This window comes from Pelodiscus sinensis, chromosome 5, assembly GCF_052426305.1.
Source record: "Pelodiscus sinensis isolate ZL-2025 chromosome 5, ASM5242630v1, whole genome shotgun sequence".
Lineage (NCBI taxonomy): Eukaryota > Metazoa > Chordata > Testudines > Trionychidae > Pelodiscus > Pelodiscus sinensis.
In genome coordinates, this window is record NC_143056.1 from 90284020 (window position 1) to 90309810 (window position 25791).

The window sequence follows — 25791 nt, forward strand, 5'->3', positions numbered from 1 at the left end:
AACTTTCGAAGGAAGGTGTTCTTCCTCGTGAAATGAGGTTTACCGCCATCGAAAGAAAAGCCGCGTCTTTCGAAATAATTTCGAAAGAACGCGGCTTGAGTCTGGATGCAGGGGAAGTTCTTTCGAAAAAAGGGTACTTTTTTCGAAAGAACCCCTGAGTGTGGACACAGCCAATGAGACACTCTGGATGAGAAATATCTATGTGATGCAGTGATGCTGTAGACAAGGCATGACACTTCAGCGGAGAAGGGCTGAGATCTTGAAACCAGCCACATTTGGCTCTGCGGGCCTGCTGCTGTGGGAGCGACAACTGAAAACCAAGGGCGGGGCAGGATGTGCGGTGAGGGGCTCACTGTTCATCCCTCGGGGAAGATACACGTGGGTGCTGCTCTGTCTTAGGGACTTGACGTGGGAGAGGAGGAGGCATCATGAGGTTGCCAGAGGTGGGCAGGCCCTGAACTTGCGGGTGCATGTGCGGGGTGTGCTAGCTACCTGCCTTCCACTAATGGGGGGGAGGGGACGGCCCAGGCCCCGGCCGCAGGCCCAGACTGCAGGGGTGTGCGGTGGGAAGGGCGCCCCGCCCACGCTTGGGCGGCTGCTCCCGGGATTGGCAGCGGCGCGGCCCCAGGAAGCGCGACGGCAGCAGGAAGCGAGTCGGCCGGAAGAGCGGGAGGCCCGTGTCCTGCGCAGCCGGCATGGAGGGGGGCGGCGGCGGCGGGAGCGGCCCCGCGGTGAGGGGCGCGCAGGGACGCGGGGCGGCCTCTCCTGACGGGCTCGGCGGGGGAGGAGCCGCGGTGACGCGCAGGGGCGGCCGGGGAGGGAGAGAGGCCTGGCAGGGATCTGTGGTCGGCGAGATGGGGGCGCGGTGCAGCGTGGGGGCGGGGGCCCTTCCCCTTCCGCCGAGGCTGGGGGTGCTGCTTGGTTCCCCCGAGACTTGATCCCTGTCTGCTCAGCAGCGCGGGGGGCAGGCTGATCCGCTGTCCCCTCCCCAGCCGGACTGGGGTGTCAGTAGAGGGGCGCCAGTCCCCCTTCGTAAGGCGAAGGCACCGGTTCCGCAAACTCCACTGGTGCCGTGCCCGCTCCCTTCATAAAATAAAGGTCCCTGCCCCCTTGCCACTGTTCTTGGTGTCCGCCTCCAGCTGCTGCTGGTGTGTTGGAGAATAGGTAGAAGCGGTGGGCTTCCCTGTTGCTTCTCTCTCCTCGCCTGCTTCTTTTTCCTTGCTGTGGCTTTTCTTTGTACTGTTTCCACCCACACTTTCTACCCCCAATTTTACTCCGCATTTAAGATATGAGAGAGCCAACAAATGGCCTCAGTCTTTGCCGGGAACTTCACAGAAATTTGGAAAGAGTGTATTAAATTGGGCCCTTGCGAAGGTGGCTGAGAGTAGGGAAAGGAGAAAATGGGTTGCACCTGGAAACAAAATATTGTACAGCTAATGAAAAATATCGTCAGAGCAAACTGAAAGTTGGATATACTTGTAATGACAAGTATGGTGGTTAGCAACTCCTTACTCAGTTAGGAGTGTCAAGTAGATCCTATTATGAATAAGAACTTTTTTCCTTTTCTAAGCAGATTTAACCATATAGTCAAACAACTAAGGGTACGTGTACACTGAAACACTATTTCGAAACACTGAGTGCTATTCCAAAATAACTTAGTCTTTGTTTACACAGTGGGCAGTTATTTAGAAATAGTGTCAAAATAATCTCAAAGTGGAGGGTTTCTTACTCTGGATGATGTAACCCTCATTGTACAAGGAATAAGGAAAGTCAAGGAAAAGTGCTCTATTTCGAAATAAGTGCTGTGGAGACACTCCCTGTTTTGAAATAAGCTATTTCTAAATAAGCTACGCAATTGACATAGCTCAGTTTGCATAGCTTATCTCGAGTTAAGCTCTTCAGTGTAGACACACCCAGAATGTTTACATTCTTAACTGATTTTCAGTGTTCTACAGGAGCACAGCACCTGTGAAAATAAGGTCACCGGTGCCAAAATTACTGCTTACTGGTCGGTAACTGTAGTTACTTAAGTTTCAAAATCTTAGCCTATTTGTGTAGAAATCATTGTTTTTGTATTAAAATGCAGTCTTCTCTGAAGTAAAAAATAACAGTTGATTTTCACAACATTTTTAGAAAGGGAAATAAATATGTTTGTTACTTTCATTAGGAAATGAGCACAATATATTACAGAGTTTTTGTAACTTTCTCTTCATTGGTTGAATGAGTCTTGCACATTACAACACAAAGTTATACTCTATTTGTGTAAACATTGAAACCATTGTTACAGAATAGTTTTATTATAAATACATTCTTTTTTTTCTTAGACATATTCATGTGAGGTTCTGATTGCCACATAGGCAATAAATGCAGAATTAGTGTCTTAATTGATGCAAATTACTGAGGTCTTTACATTTACTGATTTGTTTATATTGATATATTGCTTCCCTCAGTCCAATTGTGCTGGGTGCTTTCTGCCTAGGGAAGACAAAACCCTTCCACAAAGTGTCTAATTTAAATAATATATATTGGTAAATATTTTCATTGTTAACCTACAGTGTAAAAATCACAGCCATGGCCCCCATGGACCTCATGCACAGAATTGGCATTGCGTCCACAAAGATAAAGATCAAATGAAAATGCAAGCAACATTTCCACTTCCGGAAGACTACAGTAACTGTGATATTGTCAAAGCTACACAGTAAGTCAGTTGGTATGTTCATATTAAATAATGGAATTTTTGAAAGTTAAAGCCATTTAAAATATTTTTCTTAACTGATCAGATGATGTGATTCCTCCCTTAAATATTAGAAAACTAAAACCATGCTAAAACAGTTATAGCTAAATTAGATTAGTTTCAGTTAGCGTAAGGTTTTGTGTGTCAGTCAGTGTTCTCTCTGATTTTTTTATGATCATGTGCGAAATGACTTTTGCTATGATTGTGATACATTACCTTCATATTGGTGCACATAACAAAAGTCATTCTGTACATAGACAGCGTGTGGTGGAGGTGATGTCTAGAGGTTGGGGGGTAGGAGGAGACTCCAGGTTGGGGCAGAGAGTTGGAGTACAGGAGGATAAGGGCTCTGTCTGAAGGTACAGGCTTTGGAGTGGGGCTAGGGATGAGGGGGTTTGAGTGTAGGAGTAAACTCAGGGCTGGGGCAGAGGGTTGGGATGTGGGCTGAGAGCACCGGCTGGGAGTGTGGCCTCTGGGGTGGGGCTGACATTTGGGGTGAAGGCTGCCTTGGGGAGAGAGGGCTGGGGGTACCTGTCCCCACCTGTAGCAGCTCTGAGGCAGCTCCATGTGAGTTGTAGAAGGACCTCTGCTCCAGTGCTAAGTTCCCATACAGCTTAGAGGAAACTTAGCGCTCTAACTCGCTCAGAAAAATGTTCACTTGACACAACAGGAAATGTTGCCTGAGTAGAAACTTCTGGATTAGACCCTTAGTGGGTGGTGGTGGGTTTTTTGTTTGGGTTTTTTGAATATGTGAAAACCTCTATATTGGAAAATACTGAAGAATCACATCTAAAACTGAATATTTTTCTTAAGATATGGCATATTGGATCGGTGCAAGGAATTGGTGGAAGCAGGATATGATGTCAGACAACCAGACAAAGAAAATGTGACACTTCTTCACTGGGCAGCAATAAACAACAGACTGGATCTTGTAAAGTAAGCTATTGCATATATGTGTGTATATGACCATATGTTTGTAAATAAATAACTTAGGCAAAATATTTTTCTTTCATGTTCACTTCTGTTATATTTCATACCAACTGAACCCTATAGTATATACTCTTTTTATATAGTTTTATAAAATACACTTACCTTTTCTAGTCTGCATTGGTTATACCCCTGAAATTGTATAGTTTACTGTTTACGTTCTTTGAGTGTGAATTTGTGCAAAACATGAGGTCCGGTATGTTCTGAACACGCACATTTCTGATAGAAAATGAAATTTTAAACCCTTCACTTGACTGCCAATATCTTAATAGGTATTTCAAATGAGATTTTTTTTTACTCTCTGGAACTTCAAGTTACTTCCTTGGATAGTAGAGAAAGAGAGAGCAGTTGGAACTGCTTCTTTCTAATTAGTAAAATGGGGTATTAACATGGAACTTTCAACAAAGATTTCACATGTTGAGGTCCAATCAGGCTAAAGTCCATAGTAGTATAGGGTATGCAGTGCCTTGCAGAATTTAACCCTTTATATATAATGTTAATTATATTCAACAGTATATTTCTGTTGTTTTGTTTTCTCTAAGGGCTTAGGTGCATGGTGCATTAGGGTGTAACTTCTGATGAACACCAGCATATTGCACACTAACTGAACGATGTAGACCCTGCTGTTGTGCATTAAAGATTCCCTTCTGCATGTTAACGTAGTACTGTTTGTAACAGGACTACATCAGTGCACATTAGGGAACTTTTAGTGAGCGCCAGCGGTATCTGTGTGAGCCGGTTAGTGTCTGACTTCCATTAGAATTTACACCTCGCTGTAGTTCACTAACATCCCATGTAGCTAAGTCCTAAATGATTAGATCCATGCAGATGAATTGCTGTTGACTTAAGTGGGGCTTGGCAGAAATGCTGAAGTCCACTCACGTGAAGCAGCTTGAAGGGCTGGAACCTAAGCATCCAATCCAGCAAATATTTCAGCATTTGTTTGATGTCACTACCAAGAATGCACAGTGCAGATTCAAAATGTGGGGGGGAGGTCTAGGTAGTGTGAATCTAATGAATTGCATAGCATAAAAATTGCAGTAGTGCAGTGCTTGATGTCATAATTGCATTGCTGATACTGTGTTTTTTTGAAATGCCGCATCTTTTCAAAACAGTCATTGTTAAAGTAAAATTATCTTTGTGCATTTGCCTGTCTAGTGAAAGTATCATTATTACAACAATAATCATAAGTAGGGCAGTCTCTTCTCTAAGTTTTGGTTTTTCCATCTGTCTCTTATTTACTCAGTGTTTTTATTTTATTACTGTTAAACAGGTTTTATATTTCCAAAGGTGCAGTAGTGGATCAACTAGGTGGAGATTTAAATTCAACTCCTCTTCACTGGGCCATAAGGTATAGTTCTTACAGATGCCAATTATGCTTGTGTTGATATTAAATGAAACAATGCATCTGCTGTTTGCTTATTAGTTAATATCTCCATCCTAGTGAGTTCTGTATTTCTTTTATTTAGGAACAAAGAATTTGTAGCCTGTGTATGTATATTAGCACTCAAACCTGCCCTCAGATACCCAGGTTATGGAGCTTGCAAAATATGTTATGATTTAGTTATGTATTTTATTCAGGTACATCCAACGTTTTGACCTATGCTATGGGTGGAGCAATGCTAAATATTCAGAATTTATCTCCAATGTCTTGTCTTAATAGGAAAAAAGATTTTTGTAATGTGTATTGCCATAATATGAGTGAAAATTCCTCTTAGTGGCTGTTAAGACACCATTCTGAAAACAAGTTAGTTGGCCACATGGTAACCAGGACTGCCCAGGATACAACATGGCCAACTAATGATTCAAATGTGTTAGCTTGTGTGCTAGAATGGGATTTAAGGGAGGAACTCAGGCTTCAGTTTGATCAGCTTAGTCTGTATTAAAGGCACTGTGCTATGTCTGTGCTAGACACCTAAAAATGTGCAAGTTAGCACGTTAGTTAGATCAGGTGGGTGTAATGCAATTTCAGAACATACCCTTTGTCCATCAAGAAGACAGTAAGCTGGTTAGGAAATGAAATATAGTTTTTATCTACATAGGAAAATTAACTGAAATAGCTCGCGGTGTGGAAATTCTTATTCCAGAATGAATACCTTTTGTTGGTTTAATGTAATCAATTTTGAAATAAATGTGTCCACTCTGCGAGCTATTCCTAAAGAGCTGTTTCACTTCAAATTAATTAACCTGAGTTTTTAGTAACTCAGACTTGTGGTCTTAAGTTTGATCACCAATATCCAGAGATATGATTCCAGTTTAAATAGCTGAACTGAAATGTTCCATAGATGCCTTGAGTACACACGAATGAGAATAAAATATTCATGATTATGCAAGCAAAAGACATAGACTTCTCACAGTAACTGATACAGTGTTTTCACATGTAAAATTTTAATTCTTTTGTTAACTATTAATTGAAATGCTAGGACAGACAGCAAAGTAAATTCTTAGTAAATATTCAGCACTGCTCTGAAGGTTTAATTACAATCATTGGTTTAAATATACTTTTAGAATATAGTCTAAATTAAACTTACCAAGTTTCTTTTAAAGCTTTCCCTGGGGTTTTCCACAGGTAGGTCAATCAGTCTCAAAATATATTTAATATGAATTAGAACAGTGCTCTTCCATAATTTCTTGTCTACTTATTAAAGATTTCCTATTTCTTTTCAGGGAAGGTCATTTAGCTATGGTTATATTGTTGTTAAAATGTGGAGCAGATCCTACTCTTATTGATGGTGAAGGATACAGTGGCATTCACTTAGCAGTGGTCTTTCAGCATATGCCTATAATAGCTTATCTCATATCAAAAGGCCAGGTATGTTTTGGATATGCAGCAGATGTCCCAAATGTATATTGTGTTGTTTCCTACTTAGTTGTCTGTTTTGCATATATATTTTATCTATTTTAAATGAAAAACTGCCTCATTGGTAGGCAGTTTTTAAGGAAGTATTCACTGTGGTACAAGTTGTCTCTCTCTCTCACTCTCACTCTCTCTCACACTCACACACACACACGCCCCCTCTTCTGGTTTTTTTTAACATCTTTCTGTCTTTTTAGAAGTCAAAATACATAATCAATCCTGTACAGCATCACTCAAACCTATAGTGCAATATAAATAACTGACATTAATTCCCAATAACTGACAATATATTCTTGAAACACGTACTAAAAGACAGTACTTCATTATTCAGTTAATAACTGGTATTCCATGTAGCAGTTGGTTATTTCAAGCTCACAAAACATATGATCCGCTTGACTCTCTTTAAATATTTTCCAGTCCTCTCTTAGCTCTTTTAAAAACTTCATCACTATACCCCAGCATCTAGCTAAATTTAAAGGTAGACGTGAGACTGTGTAATTACTTGCTGGATAACATTGTGAAACCCTTACATGTATGTAACTTAATTCATGTGAGTAGTCCAGCTGAAGTTTCTCTTGTGAGTAAAATTGGGCATGTGCATAAGTAATTGCAGGATTGTAGCCTTTGCTCAGATAATGTTTTGTAATAAGATTTTACAGACTGATAAACATGTCTTCTTTCTATCCTGAACCCTATTGTATTAAAATAATTGTAATCTGTGGAGTCAAGGTATGGATGTTGTATGCCACAGTCAGGCTTAAGAAGACTCTTCCATTATCTCAGTTGCTATGGGAATCTTCAAATACTTAAAAAAATCCACTTAGATCCAATCTGTGTTCAATATACTTCATATTTGTAAATTAACCTGAATTCTTGCTTTCAAAATATGAATGTGCAATTCTAGTGGGTCTGTCTGTATGCCAAAAGGGAGAAAATAATTTGCAGCGTTCAAGCTCAGGGAGGGATGGGGAGGAGCTGAGACTGGGTGATGCTCGGGGGAAGAGAAACCCAGGGGCAAGGAGCCCAACTCTGCAGGTGGGGGAGGAGGGACTAGAGTATAGCCCAGAACACTGCCATGTGCTTGCACTGCTGGCCTATCTACTCTGCTGGAGTGGAGCCCTGCAACCAAGAGCAGAACTGCTCTCCCCTGGTCTGGCAAATTGACTGTTTTGGGATGAATCAGGTCCTGAGGTTGCTGGACCAGGGAACTAAACTTGGACATAAAGACTCAAGAGAGAGGAAGGGGTAAGCAATTCCTTATAGGGATGTAAGTGACTAATGATGTGACTAGTCACTCTCTCCCTCCCTCCCCCTTGCTGCCTCTGTCAGAGAGAGGCAGCAAGGGGGGAGAACAGGAGCCGGTGCTGGGGGGAGCTGGCTTAAAAGCTGGTTTTCCCCCCAGCATCATCTCTGTGGGGGGCAGGTGATGTAGAGGCACACCGGGAAACAGCGTGGGCAGGCACTGAGCAGTCTCCACTCATACCTCTTCTGCTGCGCTTCTGCTTTTGAAATGTATGAGAGTCCCATTAAGGCTCTTGTATATTTCAAAAGCAGAAGCCCCATGCTCCCTGTGGGGCTTCTGCTTTTGAATTGCAGCAAGAGCCCAGCACAGCTCTTGCTACAGTTCAAAGGTGGAGGTGCCTTAAGTAGGAAATCCCAAAGGTGGAGGTGCCTTTAGTCGGAGGTGCGTTTAGGTGGAAATCCCATCAACTATTCGATTAGTTAGTTAATCTAATTTAACATCTCTAATTACTTCTAGAATAAGTTCTAGGTTTTCAACTGGGCTAGCTCCGCTAACCTTACTAGAATTATGTCAGTTTGTGTCAGCTAAGCATCAGGTACACTATCTTCTATTTTCTGAACTCTTGCAAATAAATCTGTATGTAATAATCTCAATATCTTTTCATACTCAGAGTATAGATACAACAGATTTCAGCGGCCAAACGCCTCTTATGTTGTCAGCACAGAAAGTAATTGGGTAAGTAATGAATAATTAAAAAGTTACTAAACTTCTTGTACACAGATAACTGATAAGCTTTTTTTAAAAGAAGAAAATATATCATTTTACTGGGAGGCAACAAATGCCAAAAGTTTCATCCCAATTTACAGTTGACTGGTAGATCTCTCTTTTTTTTTTTTTAAAGAGTTGTTTTTTTTTATTGAGGTAATGCATCTATAAATACAACTTATGAGCACTTCTATGAACCTGTATTTATTTCTTATTTATGAAGACTCCTACTACAGTCAGTGGAGCCTTGTGTTTGCTAGGAAAAGTTCTTTTCTACACTAGTGCAACTGTATTAGTATTAATAGTCTTCAATGCCAGCACCTACAAACCATCTCCCACAATCCCAGAAAAATAACTGAAAGTAGGATCACAATAGGAAAAAGGGAGAGCCCTAAGCTAGTACAAATTTAATTTGGTACCCTGTAAAACTCCATTTTCAGCTCATACTTACTAGCATTTGAACAGCGGGGTATTCAATCTAGTTATTCCATCCACTTATCACATATTTGGGAGCAAAACTTGACAGTGATCTGATTATATCAACCCCACCTGCAAAACCAAAAAATGAAAATCTCTTCCCCTAATACAAACTATCAGAACCCTCCTAGGGAACAGAGCTTTCAGTCCTTTTTACATCTTTATTGTGCTGGTGTTTGCTCTAGCTGAATAATTGTTTAGCTTTTCAGCCATCAAACTTGTTGATACTAAGTTGAATTTGGAAACTCGTGCTATTAGCTGCTTAAATTATATACTGATATCCAGACTGTATGTGCTTGTGCACATAGCTTCTACATACCTTTCAGATGCAACTACTGTTAGCTCACTTGGAGAGCTGTGACAGATAAAACCAGTTTAATCTCTGGCAGACTGATTGCCCTATTTTCACATAGGAAACAATGCTTAGTACCAACTTATAGGATTCTTCATATTTAAGGCAGGAATCCCACTACTATGAACTGGAAAAATCAACCATTGTATCACATGGAACATCCCTTTGCTACAGCATCTCCTATGCTTTGGGACAAGAGCTTGATTTCCGTTTTCCAGACACACTTGATGCCAATGGGGAGCTAAAAACTATATCCTCACAGAATGGAAACATTGGTGGAAAATTTACTTACACACTTAATACATTTAGGAATCCATTGCCGCATCTGCGTCCTTGTCCCCTTGATCACAAAAGGGGACCAGGCTCAACAGGTTACTCTCCAGACTGTCCAGAGTTCCTGTAGCTGTGCATTGGCTTGACTGTGTTTCATCCCCAAGCTGTGATTTATGGTGCACCGTTGCAGACAATCCTGGTAGAAGAATAACCAACTTGACATCTCAAGAGTGTTTTATAATTTCTAGGCTCCCCTGATATGGAAGTTACCTTATTATAGAATCAGGACATCCAGCTTTGACATTTGTACATGAGAGAAGTAGAAGGTAGTGAAGTTTAGAGAAACAACTACTGCAGAGCTGGGGAACCCCTTTTTTGTTGGGAGTCACTGACCCACAGAAAAATCAGTCGAGGGCCGCACACAAAAAACCCTCACTAATGTGGTGCCCAACTGAGAAGAAGAAAGACACTCCCCACATTCCCCTCGCATACCAGAGCCTAGGGGAGCCCAGCCTAGTAGATTTTGTATGCTCCAGTCCTGTGGGGGGCTCTGAGCCTTGGGAGCCGGATCCAGACAAGTCAGAGGCTGCCTCTGGTCCCCAGGCCTAAGGTTCCCCACCCCTGAACTACTGAGATGTCATGATTAGAATTCAGGACTCTGTTACTCATTAGCTGAGTAGTCCTGGGCAAGTTACTGACAAATGTGTTCCTCTTTGTTCCCACCCTAAAAAAGTATAGGGACAATGATGTGAGGATTCATTTAGCTTATAATGTGTTTAAAAATATGTTTATCTCTAGTCTTAGTTGTCTCTTGTTTTTGCTAACAAGTCTGTATATCCTTTCATTTAGACCAGAACCCACAGGATTTCTTCTAAAGTTTAATCCTTCACTCAACACTGTAGACAAAATTCAGAAGAATACTGCATTGCATTGGGCAGTTACAGCAGGAAATGTTAGTGCTGTAGAGCTACTGCTGGATGCTGGATCTAATTTGGACATCAAAAACATCAAGGTACAATTCTTTAAATTACCCGTCATTCTGTGTAGTTCAGCAATGTGAAATTACTTCAGAAAACAATCTGAGGGCTCCATCTAATCATCTTTCAGGCACTTCAGATCTTAGTGTCATTATAATGGGGAATCTGAACACAAGTATAACAGTTGACTTTCTTGTTCAATTTTTCAAAAATGTAGGTGGGAATTTATTTTTGTGTGGTGTAGAGGTTGACTACACACAGCTCTTGGCTACAGTACTTCAGTGAACACCAGTGTCCTTTTATCTTAGACAAGCTGCTTCACTTTTATGGCTCAGTTTTCCTATCGGTAAAATGTGATAATACTTACTAGGGATGTTAACTATTGGGTATTAGTGTAAATGTGTAATTACTGGAAATTTTAGTGGTTACATGTTTACCTGCAAAAGTGGCAGGTTTAAAAGCCAGCTCGCCACGAGCACTGGGTCTCACCTGCTCCCACTCACTGCCTCTGCTAAAGGCGCACCAGCTCAGGGGGTAGGCAGCTCTGCGGGAGTCAATATACATGAGGGGCAGGCGGCTCCATGGAAGCAGATGTACACAGGGAGCCAGCTTGAAAGCCACTTACTACATGTACAGGTCCCCACCTGCCCCGTCATCCGCTGTGCTGCTACCTCTCTGTCAGAGGCAGCAGCATGGGAGGGGGAGGTGACTCTGTGGGAGCTGGTGCTCGTGGGGAGCTAGCTCTTAAGCAGGCACCCACCCGCATTGGCTCCCTCTTGCCCCTCCTACCCCATGCTGCTGTCTCTATGGGAGGCAGGAGGAGGAGGGGAGGTGTCTCCGCAGAAACCAGCACGCACAGAGAGCCAGTACAAAAGCCAGCTCTCCGCACATGCCAGCCCCAACCTCACCCTTGTCCACTGCCTCTGTGGGATACAGGGTTGGGAGGATGTGCAGGTGGCTATGCAGGACCCAGCTCCCCATGAGTATCTGCTGCCGCCTTCCCACACCCCGTGCTGTCTCGGATGCACAAACAGCAAGAGGGGGCAGTGCATGTAGTTGATAGGATTAACTGATAAACCCAGGTTAATTCAGGTAATGGACTATGCGATGACACCCATGATACTTACCACTGATGGAAATTGTGAGGATTAGGTACTAAGGCAGAGATTTCCTAAAGTGACATGTCATTTTAGCTATCCAGACTGAGACCCTTAAAGAGAGCTTATTTCAGTGTGGACGGCCACTCTTGTTCTTTTTCATGCGCTAGCTTAATCCGAATGAGTGCATGTCTGCCTACCCATACTTGGAAGCACTTCATATCTTCCCATTTTCATGTGAGAATCCTAGAATATCATACTGTTTATACTTGTTTTGCCTTACTATTGGGAATGTAATATTTCTTCGGCTTTGCTAGAACGTCTTATTATTGCATCTTTTCATAGTCAGTATATCTGATCAGATTTGTTGGCTCTGAAAACATTTGCAACAAGAACTACTTGCTTGTCTTAATTGTACTGTGCCTATGCAGTCAATCTGCCACTAGTAACCTAAATTAGTTTGAAAAACAAACTTGCATCAAATTATTCCATTTTTCACTTCATAATATTTGTTACTTCTTGGGTATCAAGGTAGTTATTTAAGCGTTCAATACGTTTAGAAAAATAAATTTTAATTTCTGTTTTTAAAGGGAGACACACCACTTGACCTTGCTCACCATGTTCAAAATCGCTTGATCATTCATATGCTAACGGAAGAAGAAAAAATGAGAATTAGAAAAAACTCTAGGTTATTCATGATGTTAGCAAAATATGAGGTATTTTCCTATAGGAACAATTAATGCAATAAATCAGTGAACATTTTAAAATGCATGTTAATGTTTGAATTCTGGAGTATGATCTTGCTTCTGCTGAAGCCATTGGGAAGAGGGTTTATTTTTAAGTGACTTTTGAGGTGGGGTTCAATTTCTGGATGCCCAACTTAAGACTTCTAAGAAGGAGTCAGGATTTGAAGATATCTAAAGTTGGGCACGTAGAAATCATTAGCAGCTTTTGAACATTTAGGCCTATGTCCTTATTCTTGTGTAAATATTGTTAAGTGGTCGAGCACTCTTCTGTATCTGTTTTGGGAGTTCATATAGTCATAGTATGTAAATTGTTTTATGTGATTTAATTCCAGTAAGAAAAATAAACTGGTTTCAAAATGTAGCTTGAGAATTTTTTTGAGATGTGCAGTAAGAAATTAATCTTTGCTGAAATTTTAGTACTTTTTATTAGGTGGTATGATGGGCATTTTCTTGAGTAATGTGATAAAGAGTTAGAAAATTTTATAATTTTAAGTGTGGTAACAATTTAATTTGTAGTTTTCCATTCATTAGAAAAATAGTACACTTATTTCCTGTGATACACAATTTTAAGAGAAACTTTGAAACTATAGGTTGAACTTCTCTAGTCTGGCACCATCTGGACTTGACCAGTGCCGAACCAGAGAATTTGCCAAACAAACTTGGCTATGCCTATAAGTGGACATTGACTAATTAAAATCATGCCAGACCAGAGAGTGCCAGGTTAGAGAGATGTTCAACCTGTAGTGATTTTGTATTTAGTTTAAGAAGTTTAACATAATCAGTAATATTGTATTTGTATTGCCTTTGGTTTAAGAAGTTTAAAACAATCTGTTTTCTGTTCCAAAAGACTGAGGAATAGATGAGTTAAAGATGCAGAAGTAAAACTTGAATGCAAAATGTAGTGATATTGCTCTCCTGATTTGTTTTGTTAGTCCTCAGAGAATCTTTTTTTTGTCTTTGTATTTCCATTAATTTTTGTGTCTGCTGTCATCTGCTGCTTTGTACTTCGTGTAATACTTTTGGTATGGTGTTGTAACAGTAATCTTTTTTTTAATAGTTTTTTCTGCTATTGATGTCTTCCTTGACACTCATATGGGCTATAGGGTACATAGCGGATTTAAATTCTGATTCTTGGCTTTTGAAAGGAAGCATGCTTCTCTTCATATTTTTCGGGATGGCTCTGCTTACAAGGTTTGTGCACTTACTTTTCTGTGCATGTATTTATATAAGAATTATTATTGTTTATCTCTTACAGTATTCCCACAGAGGGTCTTATAGGTTCACTTTAGCTGAAGGTAAATTAACTGGGTAGTAGAAAATTAATTATTTAAGTTTTGCTTTGTTTTTAAAGAATCCTAAGGTGAAATATTTATTTAAAAAAAGATGCTAGCAAAGTTACAAATATAAAAAACTCTTTAATCTTTCTGTAACAGTAAATGTAAGTGGTAGATAAGAATTGTTCAGACATACTGTTCCATTTTAAATGAATGACACATGCAAAAATAAACTAAACATGACTATTGTGGAGGGTCTGATCTTGATACATGCTGAGCTTACCCTGTAACAGTAATTACAGAAATGTAAGTTAGCTATCCTGGATTTTGTCTGAGAAATCTTCCCGCCCCCCCCCCCAAATTACCCCCCAACCTGTATTTCATTTCAACACCTTGCATCCAGTATCTGCTTTTGTGTAGGAGTTAGCATAGACAGTACCCTTGGCATGGCATAGGAACTGGATTCAATAATGAAGCCAGTTATGATACCATGTATTAGATTGAAACATAGTTGTGACATTTCCTTTACAGTGAACCACTGTAGGTGACGTGTCACAGAACGCCACAAAAGCTTTTTGAACAGTAATTTTTAATTCAGTTTAAATGGAGACTTAAAATGACCATGAGTAAAGTGTTTATAATATATTTTTAAATATTTTCCTGTGAATGTATATGATTTGGAAGTAGATATTTTTTTCATGTCTTTCAGGCATTTTGTGGGACTCAAGAGCCTAAAATATTTACCAGCCGTTTTCATGCTAAGTTCCATTTTTTGGATGTCTATGACCTGGTTTGTCTGGTTCCTGCCTGATATCCTTTATACTCAGGAAGTGAAATGCCAAATCAATTTGGGCTCCAGTCCTGAAAATACAGGCAGTCCCCGGGTTACGTACAAGATAGGGACTGTAGGTTTGTTCTTAACTTGAATCTGTATGTGAGTCGGAACTGGCGTCCAGATTCAGCCGCTGCTGAAACTGACCGCCAGTTCCGACTTGCATACAGAATCAACTTAAGAACCCCAAGCGTCCCCAGGTCAGCTGCTGCTGAAACTGATCAGCGGCTGATTCCAGGAAGCCCGGGGCAGAGGCTTCCTGTAGTCAGCCACTGGTCAGTTTCAGCAGCAGCTGACTTGGGGACGCCTGGGGCAGAGCAGCTGGGGTGCTGCTGGGTTGGTCCAGTAGCGCTGCCGCTGGACCAACCCAGCAGCACCCAAGCTGCTCTGCCCCAGGTGTCCTGATTCAGCCGCTGCTGAAACTGACCAGCAGTGGCTGAATCAGGACGCCTGGGGCAGAGCAGCTGGGGTGCTGCCGGGTTGGTCCAGTAGCGCCCAGAGTGGCGCTACGGGACCAACCGGCAGCGCCCCAGCTGCTGTACCACAGGCGTCCGGAGCAAAGCCGCGGAGCACGGGGACAGCGGGACAGCCCAGACGCGCCGTGGCTGTCCTGCTGCCCTTGGGCTCCGCGGCTTTGCTCTGCTTTGCTCCCCGTCCCTCTGGTCTGCAGACCGGGGGATGGGGAGCAAAGCAGCGGAACACGCGGGCAGTCCAGACGCGTCTAGGCTGTCTGCTGCCCGCGTGCGCCGGGGCTTTGCTCTGCTTTGCTCCCCGTCCCCCTGGTCTGCAGACCAGGGGGACGGGGAGCAAAGCAGAGCAAAGCGGCGGAACACGCGCGCAGTGGGCAGCCCAGACGCGTCTGGGCTGTCCGCTGCCCGGCTTTGCTCTGCTTTGCTCCCCGTCCCCCTGGTCTGCTCCCCATCCCCCTGGCTGCGCGCATGTTCTGCCGCTTTGCTCTGCTTTGCTCCCCGTCCCCCTGGTCTGCAGACCACGGGGATGGGGAGCAAAGCAGAGCAAAGCCCCGGAGCACGCGGGCAGCGGACAGCCCAGACGCGTCTGGGCTGTCCGCTGCCCGCGTGTTCCGCCGCTTTGCTTCCTCTCCCTGGTCTGCTGGAGACCAGGGAAAGGTCCCCGTTCGTAACTGCGGATCCGACATAAGTCGGATCCGCGTAACTCGGGGACTGCCTGTATATATTATTTTTGTTACTAACATGTAAGTGTATATATGGTTGGTACTTTATTTCCATTATGAAGGGATGGTGTGATTTTGAAGGACTTTACCTGAAGGCTATCAATGGACAGAAATTGGGGCTTACATGATTAGACACTAATTGCTAATCATAATACAGATTTTATTTTGGGACTGTAGTTGATGGTATTGAGATTGGGCTTTTCAAGCTTTATCCATTATATTCTCAAGTATTCCTTTAAATAGAATTTAGTATTCCTTTAAATAGTATCTGCTTTGTTACACAGAGGGCTTTATCTGTTAATTTTGTAAAACATTTCCATTAAATCAGAAGGCCTTTAGGGGGACATGTAACTGAAAATAAATTTCTGTGGTAAACCAGCAGTACTATATTGCTACATTAAGTAGCATTGCATTTTTAATTATTTAATCCCTTAGGTGGCATTTTTGTACTATTTCTAATTAGATCACCTTAATAAGATTATCAGGATTAATTTCTGTGGTTGCATGTACTGTATTCCAGATGGGAATGCATGTATGTATTTGTCTCACTTTATAAGCAAGTTTATTTGTTTTTACTGCAGTGTGTAAATGTAGAATTTGATTTGTTTGTTGAACACTTTGCTAAACTCTGACATTATGTTCTGTATTTGCTCTCCCCAAATCTACAAAACAGATAGGGATGCAGGGTATTTATAGTACCCGCAAATAATATAGCATCATATGGGATAATAAAAGAATGCCCTGCAGTAGCATTTTACTAGATATAATATGAATTATTGAAAAGATTACATTTTACAACACAAAATATCAATATTTGTTAAAGTAGTATTTTTGGTTTTAGCCATTAAGTTACCTCATTGCATTTGTAATATACAAGAGAGAACAATTTTGAAGTAAAAATACGAAGTGCTGTATTTAGGAAGATACCAGTCTTAACTTGGTGTACTTTGGTTAGGTGCCTTCTCCCTTCCCACAACCTGTATAAATGCTTATAATCAGGGCTCGCCAAACTACAGCGAGCCCCGCTCACCAGCCGTGCTGTCCGGCGATCTGCGCATGCGCAGATCGTTCTCCGCATGCGCAGATCGCCCGAACCCGGCTCTTCCAGGTTACAATCTACTCGCCACGGGTGAGTAGATTGTATAATTTGTCGAGCTCTGTTTATAATATAGGAGTGTAAAAATTTGGTATATAATACACATGTTTCTGTCTTTACATAAAACTGTTAGAGTAATAGTGCAACAAATATCTCTCTCTCTCTCTCTCTCTCTCTCTCTCTCTCTCTCTCTAAATATAGAATTAGATTATACAATTCTCTACCTAAAACCTTTATATTTATCTGTATATTTGCCTGTAAATATTATAAAATTGAGCAGAAATAGAAAAAGGAAGAACTATCTATACCTCATCAAATCGGAAGTACATCTAGTTCAGGATCTTGAGTTGAGTAAAGAGTATATTACAAGTTGACACTCTCTTAACTAGGATTCTCTGGTTGGGCATGGATGTTGCAGGACCAGAGAGTCCCGATGAATGGCCAGCAGTAAGGATCCCTGCAAGGCTGGCAGGGCAGTGGGCTGCCCACCTAGCGTGTGACAGTGGTGCTGCCCAGCAGAGTTGGAAGACCTAACATGTGGCTGCCCAGAGGGGCTGAGCAGCTGCCGAGGGGGTTGGTAGAACAGTGGGGTCAGCAGGAGGTAGGGAAGCCAGCAGCCAGGCCATAGGGCTGGTGGCAGGTGTCTAAAAATGACCTCTCCTGGTCTGGCAAAATCCATTATCCAGGACCAGTCAGGTCCTGAGGGTACCAGACTAGTCTATCCTTTTTCCTTTATTAGTGAAATACTTGTAAAACTACAATGATGCCATGCAAGTTAATTTTAAAGTATATTGTTTGTAAGGACAAAGTGTTGATGGTGATTTATGTGAAACAATATTCCTTAACCTGAATGCTACATTTAGCAGACACAATTTTCCAGATCCCCTTTATCCTTAGTGTAGTGGGTCTTCTCTACTATTTCTACAAAACATGGAGAACTGATCCTGGATGCATCAAGATTTCTGAAGAAGAAAGGAGAAAGGTATTTTACCTCCATAAATCAACTTAAAATATACCACAGTATAATGTGTGCATTCTTTTCTGTGATTTTTATATTTAAACAGTGAACAGTAATATTTTCTTTAGTCTTCAGAGATTCATTTTAACCCTTAGTACGGTAAGTGACTCTAATACTTATATATTTTCATATATTGTAAATTATTTCTCTTCTCTATGCTTTCTTAAAAATAACTTTTCTGTGTCAGCTATCACCTCACATAGATATATGTGTCTGTTGAAGTTTGAGATGCAGTTGAATTTGACCCTATAAAATGCCATTAGTGTTGTCTAAATTAATAGTGGTATAACTTAATAGAGAACTTGACCCACAAACTGTGAGGATCTCATGTGGTTTCCATATGCTTATAAAGTATTATGCATGCTTATGTTTCCAAGTTCTGTTGATGCTCCAAGCTAGGACTGCAATAAGTTTTGTCAAGACCTTTTTCATGATCTTCTTGTTGAACATTATCGGAAAAGTAGTGAGGCAACCTTTATCCAATTTCATTTAGGATGCAAGAGCAAGAAGTTGCCATGCAGTGAACAGGTAGCTTACTATAGTCTGCATCATGGTTACTTGGCATACCGGGGCGGGGGGGACACCGTATACAGCAGCCTATGCCATCGTTATCTGTCAGAAGTAGGAATGTCAGAAATCATGTATTTTAGGCTGCCAATTGATGTGCGTTAACACCTGCGATGAACACAGGGAAGGATTAATGCGTTAATTTTTTTAACGTGTTAATTGCAGGTGTTACTGCTGCGCTTCCCCTTTGAAGAGCTGCTCTGGCACTTCAAAGGGGCAGCTCATTAGGCGCCGGGGATCAGCTGGAGTCTCCAGTTGACCCCGGCTCGGTGCAGCGCTGCCCCTTGGAAAGGCTGGAACGGCGCTTCAAAGGGGCAGCGTAATGTGCAGCTGGGGATCATCTGGGCACTCCAGCTGCAGTGCTGCCCTTTGAAATGCCGCCGCTGCGTTTCAAAGGGGCAGTGCACGATTAAATTGTTTTATTGCTTGACAGCCTATTTCAGTGTATTTCAATATTTGTGTAACTAAAATTCTTAGCCTTTCAACCATTACTTAGTACTCCAACTGGGGTTGGGGGCAGCAGCCAGTGTGCTCCCAGCCTCGCTCCTGGGGAGCTCCCTGCCACTCTGTGCTGCTGCCTGTGTATCTGATACAGAGGCAGCAGTGCAGGATGGCAACAGCCCCTGTCCACGGAGGGCCCAAGATTTCGGTAGATAGAAGCTGCTCCAGAATCCCTCAGAACAGCCTCTGTCTGTGATGACCTCAGGCCCACTGTGGAGACTGCTCCACGCAGCAGCCCTTGTTTGCATGGAATGCCGGAGCAGCTTCTGTCCCCCACAGACAGGGACTGCTGCCACTCTGCGCTCCCGCCTCTATAAAAGAAACAGGCAGCAGGCAGGAGCTGTTTTTCAAACTGACTCTCCACACAGACTGCACGCACCTGCATGCTCCTCATTTAAAATTCTGAACAGAGGGCTGGGACTAAGCCAGCCTGTTGATCCAGGTTTTAAATGCAGGGCACGTGGCACAGGGGAAAGAGCGGGGGTTGGTTTTGATGTGGCTAACCAGTATGTTAACGAGTAAGCAATCACTTATTGGTTAACTGGTTAACAGCTATTTGGTGAACATCCCTTGTCAGAAGTACTAACCGCACCAAAGATACTATACTAAATAAGTGGTTTTAACTATTCTGATCAAGGACTACTTCGCAAACAAAAACCCCCACACTTATCCTGCCTGGATGGGGTACTGGAGGATTAAATCAAATAGGTCTTATCCATATTGCATTTCCTTGAATCTGTGTCTGCTCCAGGGAACAATTTAGCTTCATCTCAGTGTTAATATTTTGATTGCATATTTTTAATGATAAAACTTGAAAAGGATTCATCATCTTGATATTATTTAAGAAACCTCTGATCTTCCTGACACTGTTAGAAAAATGAGATAAATAGAATTGTAAAATAACTTGTGTCTTTCAGAGTATTGTTACTCTTGCGGAAGCTGGCTGCTTGGATCTCAGAACATTTTGCATATCATGTCTTGTAAGTGAGGCTTTCATTGCACATTTAATGTGGATTACTCTCGTTTTGATACACAGGGAGTTACGTGCATAGCTGTCTGAATAAGAGTATTACATTTTTTTGTCCTTCCTTGGTATTCCTTGGTCATTAGTGAGGACTACAGGCCGTATGCCTTCAAATAATCCTTTAAACTACTATAGATAGTTTTAGTTGGCTTATAAAAGGAAAAGTGCATAATTGTGTCATTTAAATTATGTTGAAATGTTGAGTCTGTAATGGGAACTGCATTTCATTTTTTTATTTTTGAATGTAGAGCAAAAATAAGTAGTTTACATGATTTATGAATGTCATGAATTATTGAATTTTCCCCTTCCACTTTCAATTAGGTAAAAAAGCCTTTGAGATCCATGCATTGCATTGCTTGCAACTCATGTATTGCTAGATATGACCAACATTGTCTGTGGACTGGACAATGTATAGGTGAGTTTATTTTAGCATACTTGGAACCCCCTTGTGCTAATCTCCTGAAGGACAGCACCTAACAGCACAATCTAGTTAACTGGTGTGATTGATAGATGAATGGGTATTGACAGGTGTCGGTGAGAGTTGTATCCAGCCCTTCTCCTTTATTGTTTGGTCTCTGAATTGAAGCTATTAAAGTGAGGCAGCTAAAATGGGTCCTCCAGCTCCAAGCACTATCATTCAGGAGGAAATGGAGAAAAATATAGACAGGCTTGGATTGTTATGGACCTTAAATCTGCAGGACTGTCTTATTAAAGCCCATGTTTAGTTATTGTAATTTAGCTTGTAATTTGGAAATGCTTAGAATGTCCACTACACTGTCTGAGGTGTGCAAAGTTATGTTAGACTGAAATAACTCTGATGTAAAACTTGAATATATTTATAAGCAAGATTTCAAGTGAGAGTATTGTTTGTGTGCTACGATACCCAAGATAGTCTATTTTGTATTTTTCACGATGCTGAAGACCACAAAGTTGAGATACATCAATGGAATTAATGAAAAAGGTGACAAAAATTTAGTCTGTATTTGGAGCTTGCCTTAACTAGCAACCCCTGCTCTGCTCTAGCTCAAGAAAATCTCATTAGAAACAGTGTATCTGGAATTACTAGTGTGAGAAGTTGGGAAGGAATTAGGTCAAGCTGTGGTAAAATATACTGAGCATGGTGGAAGGAATAGTAAGAACATTGACTATCTTTCTACTTGTGTTAACTTTGGGAAAATACTAACTGTATTAAGATACACAATATAAAGTCTTTTCTTCGTTGTCCCTAATACAGGTGTTGGCAACCATTATTATTTCCTTTTGTTTCTGCTCTTCCTAACTATGATGGGGACCTGGATGTTCTATGGAACTCTCCTCTGTACGTATTTATATATTTTACTTTAATTGTATGTTCAAAGTGCTCTTACTTATTTCATTTATTTGCTGGCATTTCATATATTGTCATTTTGTGGTTCAATCCTGATCTTGCTTGTGCTGGAACAATCATAACTCTTAACAAAAATAGCCATGTACCTGAAATCAGGATAAAGATTTTGATTAAACTTTTGTCAGGTATTAATAACAGTTCAAAATTTATATTTTATTTTTAAAAGATATTGTTACAGTGATCTGCATTTTTAGGAAATATGACTTCAGAAGAGAAGTGGAGGTTCTTCTAGAAATAAAATTCAGGAGGCATAAATAATAAAAGTGTGTGTACAGTAATTCCTCACTTAACGTGTGCCCACTAAACACGTTTTTGCGATAGCACAATTTTTTTTTAGGAAACATTTTTCAAACAACACAACCCGTCCCCTCAATAACACGAAATCAATAACACGATTTCCCCTGCCTCCCTCCAAAGTGGCAGAGGTTTGCCACTTGCAGCGCTGTTCCCCGGTGACCCTCTCTGGCCAGATGCCTTGCGTCCGTCCAGATGCCTTACGTCCAGCCAGAGGGGGTCACCGGGGAACAGCGCTGCAAGCGGCAAACCTCTGCTGCTTTGCAGGGAGGCAGGGGAAGCCTCGTGCAGCTGCCCAGAGCTTCCTCTGCCGCCTTACAAAGCGTCTGGCCAGAGGGGGTCACCGGGGAACTGCACGGCGAGCAGCAAACCTTCGCCGCTTTGTAAGAAGGCAGAGGAAGCCCCGCGCAGCTGCCGGTGACCAGCCAGCTGGGGAAACTCGGCCGGTGGCTGCAAGCCCCCTCCCATGTCCTTCCCTTCCCTTCCCTTCTCCAGAGCCAAACACCTCCCCTCCCTGCTATAACCCAGTCCCCTTTCTCCCCCAACCTTATGTCCCAGTCCCAGCTGCTAACAAGTGCAGGCTGGAGCTGCGAGCACACGTGCTCTTGAAACGCAACCCCCACCTTTTCCATTATTTTCAATTGGAAAATTGACTCCGCCTAATACGTTTTCACTTAGCACGATCATTTTCTGAAATGTATCTACCATGTTAAATGAGGAATTACTGTATCTATTCCAGAGGTGAAGGTGTGCTGGTAGAGCATGCTGGCAAGAAGCATCTGCTGGTACCAGCTGGCACATGGCCACAGTAGGGGCTCTTGTGCATTTCAAAGATTGAAACGCAGCATGGAGCTTAAGGCCAACCCCCACTGGCCGCAGGCTCCATGCGACGCTTCCGCTTTGAAATGTACAAGAGCTCCAGCAGGAGCTGGAGGGAGCCTGCTTTTAAGCCGGCTCCCCCAGCACCCCATCCTCTTGCCCCCCGCCTCTTGCTGATTTTTTTTGATAGAGGTAGCAATGAGAGGGGGGGAAGAAACTAGTCAACTAGTGTGTCAACTATCTGATAAGCTTTTGCTTATTGGATAGTTGACTAGTCACTTACATCCCTAGTGCAATCAACAGCACAGTGGGGCCAAGGCAGCTTTCTGCCTGCCCTGACTCCACACAGGTCTTGGAAGTGACCAGCATGTCCAGACAGTCCAACAGTGCAGAGGCAGTCAGGCGGTCTCTGTGTGCTGCCTCTGTCCTATATGCCAGCTCTGCAGCTCTCATTGACTGAGAATTTCAGGGGTAGCACATGGAGCCGCCTGCTGGCCACCCTGAGCCTAGGGGATGCTGGGTCATGCCAGTTGCTTCTGGGAACTGTCTGAGATAAGTGCTGCCTAGCTGGAGCCTGAATCCCCTCCTGTACCCACATTGCCTCCCAGAGCTTGCATCCCTGTCCAGGGATCAAGTGTGAGTCCCTTTCCACACTCCAAGCTCATCAGCTCCAGCCCAGTGTAAGTGATGGGGGGAGAGAGCGACAGAGTGAGCAAAGGATGGAGTGAGTGGGCCTCAGACATGGCAGCAGGGCCTCAGGGAACGGGTGGCAGGACTGGGACCTATGAAGGGGTGTGGAAGGGTGTTTGGGTTTCTGTGATTAGACAATTGGCAACTCTATCTGAGCGTGAACTGTGATGTTATCCAAGAAAAATCCAAACTGTTCTGCATAATGATATATGGAAATGAGGAGTAGTAACATATAGGGAAGTAAAGTGAGTATACATGACACTATAAGAAATGAGGTCTGGTCTTGAGTACTTACCCTGAGCTTCAATGAGAGTCTTGCATGTGCAAAAATGTAGGATTGTCCTAAAGAAAAAATTGCACTTGATCCAAAACCAGGGATGGCTCTTAGTTTTAGGATTTAGACAACTAGCTTAATCCTAAGACTTCAGTGGAACTTAAGCATGTACTTAACTTTAAGTACATAACTGGTTTGCTGAGTTGGAGCCTTAAAAATAAACTTTCCTAGCTTTTTATATTTTTATATGTAAAAGCACATCACCCAGACTTGTAGATGTTTCAAAGATATAAAAACATTTGGACTAATGCGATCCACTTCATATTTCTATAACTTTGGTGGAAGCACTAATTTTCCCCTGTCATGGATCAAATATATTCTCCATTTACATTTATTTTGTATTCCCTTGGATTAATAAATGCAAACGAAAAGCTGTCATAAACTGTAGATGCTTTTAATGATTATTTAAAACCATAATTAAGCAATGTTTTCAAGTACTAATAACACAGTGAAGTAGTAGTCATTGCCTTGCAATATTATTGTTTAATTTTATAAAAACATCCTTTAGGGTCCATCCAATACACTGGGTGTCCATTTCATGAAATAAAACTGTATAGTAATTAATGTGTATATATAATACATCAATATAATTTTAGAGATTTATCCATCAAGAACTCATAAACAGTAACAGATAGGGCCATCACATTTTGGAGCTTCCTCTTATCCTAACTTAAAGCACGATCAGAGTTTGGTTGTGCCAGGAAAATGGGATGTGCCTGGAATTCGATTGTTTTTCATAACCTGGAAAGGGAGAGGGCTGATTGGAGGGATACAGTACTGCACAGTGACCACTCAGGACAGTGAGCGCAGGGGACAACTATACTGCAAAATGACGCCTGGGGGCAGCCACACCAGGAAAGGAGTGGCCATCTGGGGACAGGGCTCAATTGAGTGGCCCCCCCTAACCCAAATCCTATCACCCCCATTGCCACAGTCCCCCCCCCCCTTCTTGGAATACCACCGGGGCCAGATATCACAGTCCTGTTTGACCCCCTTCCTCCCTCAGTACCGTATGCCCATGTCCAGCTGGCCTGTGTAGCCCCCCCTTCCCTCCTCAGCCAAGCCCAGGGAGTGCCAGTGAGAGCCTCTAGAGTTGCTTCTCTGCCACCCTTGTGCCAACCCCAGGCAGCACCAGGTAAGTTTTCTAATAACAATATAATAAACGTCTATTTAGCCCATCTTGGCAGACCAATTTTCATAGACGTCTATAATCTTTTGTAGGACAGGACCTTCAGTTCACATTTTTCTTTGGTTTAAATTGGCTCACTGGGAGCAATCCTGAATAAATGGACCATACTAATGTAGTATGATTGCATAGTGTATAAATAAATTAACTTGCTATGATTTCTGACACCAGTTGTAATTTGTTAAATGTATATGCTGCATGCAGTATGCATGCGGTCACTGCATCGGTATTCTTGTTGTAAGTGCTAACATCCAACATAGAAGTTTTGTTTCTAGAGTTCGCAATGTAAGATCTGATGATCTTAGGTAGTTTAATTATTCTTTTTAGTAAAGGCAACTTTGCTTATTCTCAGATTGGTCAGAACATTGTGCAACAACTTACCACCAAGACGGCGCGTGGACTTACTTGACACAGATAGTGTCTTGTTCTCCATGGGTTTTGTACATCTTTACAATAGTGTGTTTTCATACTTTGTGGACTTCGTTGATGCTAATTATTCAGCTTTATCAGGTACTTTTTTGCCTTATATACATGCTTTTCTTGAGGACTTCCGAATTAAAAAAAAAAATCCTTGGCAGACTTGTCTGATTAAACGCCTTACGTTGTGCGAGCTTTCCTTGGCCCATCAGGATCAAGTTGCAGGGATATGTAAGGATGACCCACCCCTTATACTCCCAGGGCTCTGCCTTTGGTTCCATGTCTAGTTGTGTAGAGACTGTTTCCGATACTCAGTCTAAAAAGATACTCAAAATCAAGCCTTTTAACAGAAGTCTGCTATTTATAGGTTTTGATTGGTTTTGATGCAGAACAATAATATTTAGGAAAATAGTTAAGAAATCAAGTTTTTGGTGGGAAAGAATCAAAATGATAAATACAACTGGTGTCACTTTCTAAAAATATTTTATGGTTTTATGATAATTTTGCCTAGTGATTTAATTAATGCTGAACTGAGAAATATGTGTTGTAGCTTAGCAGTTCTTGATTAATCTATTTTAAGTCCAACTAAGATAAAAATATGATCATGGCTCTACTCTGATTAGAAGTATCAACTTTTTTTTTAAACCTTGTT

At 41.9% G+C, this 25791-nt stretch overlaps 1 protein-coding gene across 5 annotated transcripts in view; it reads left to right on the forward strand.

Moving 5' to 3' along the window:
• The first annotated feature begins 314 nt into the window (after positions 1 to 314).
• ZDHHC13 (zDHHC palmitoyltransferase 13) overlaps positions 315 to 25791 on the forward strand; it is a 28033-nt gene continuing 2556 nt past the window's right edge. Inside the window, exons 1-15 of one of the 5 annotated variants that reach the window (XM_006111481.5) lie at positions 315 to 443; positions 2556 to 2698; positions 3548 to 3670; positions 4995 to 5072; positions 6389 to 6533; positions 8492 to 8556; positions 10538 to 10700; positions 12353 to 12478; positions 13566 to 13699; positions 14492 to 14592; positions 17760 to 17884; positions 19906 to 19968; positions 20334 to 20427; positions 21247 to 21330; positions 25075 to 25232. In XM_006111481.5, the coding sequence (XP_006111543.1) occupies positions 429 to 443; positions 2556 to 2698; positions 3548 to 3670; positions 4995 to 5072; positions 6389 to 6533; positions 8492 to 8556; positions 10538 to 10700; positions 12353 to 12478; positions 13566 to 13699; positions 14492 to 14592; positions 17760 to 17884; positions 19906 to 19968; positions 20334 to 20427; positions 21247 to 21330; positions 25075 to 25232 (1617 nt within the window). In that variant the 5' untranslated portion in view covers positions 315 to 428. Of the gene's footprint in view, positions 444 to 531; positions 732 to 2555; positions 2711 to 3547; positions 3671 to 4994; positions 5073 to 6388; positions 6534 to 8491; positions 8557 to 10537; positions 10701 to 12352; positions 12479 to 13565; positions 13700 to 14491; positions 14593 to 17759; positions 17885 to 19905; positions 19969 to 20333; positions 20428 to 21246; positions 21331 to 25074; positions 25233 to 25791 lie in introns of those variants that run through there. The other 4 variants (XM_075927719.2, XM_075927720.2, XM_006111483.5 and 1 more) reach the window with 4 other exon arrangements.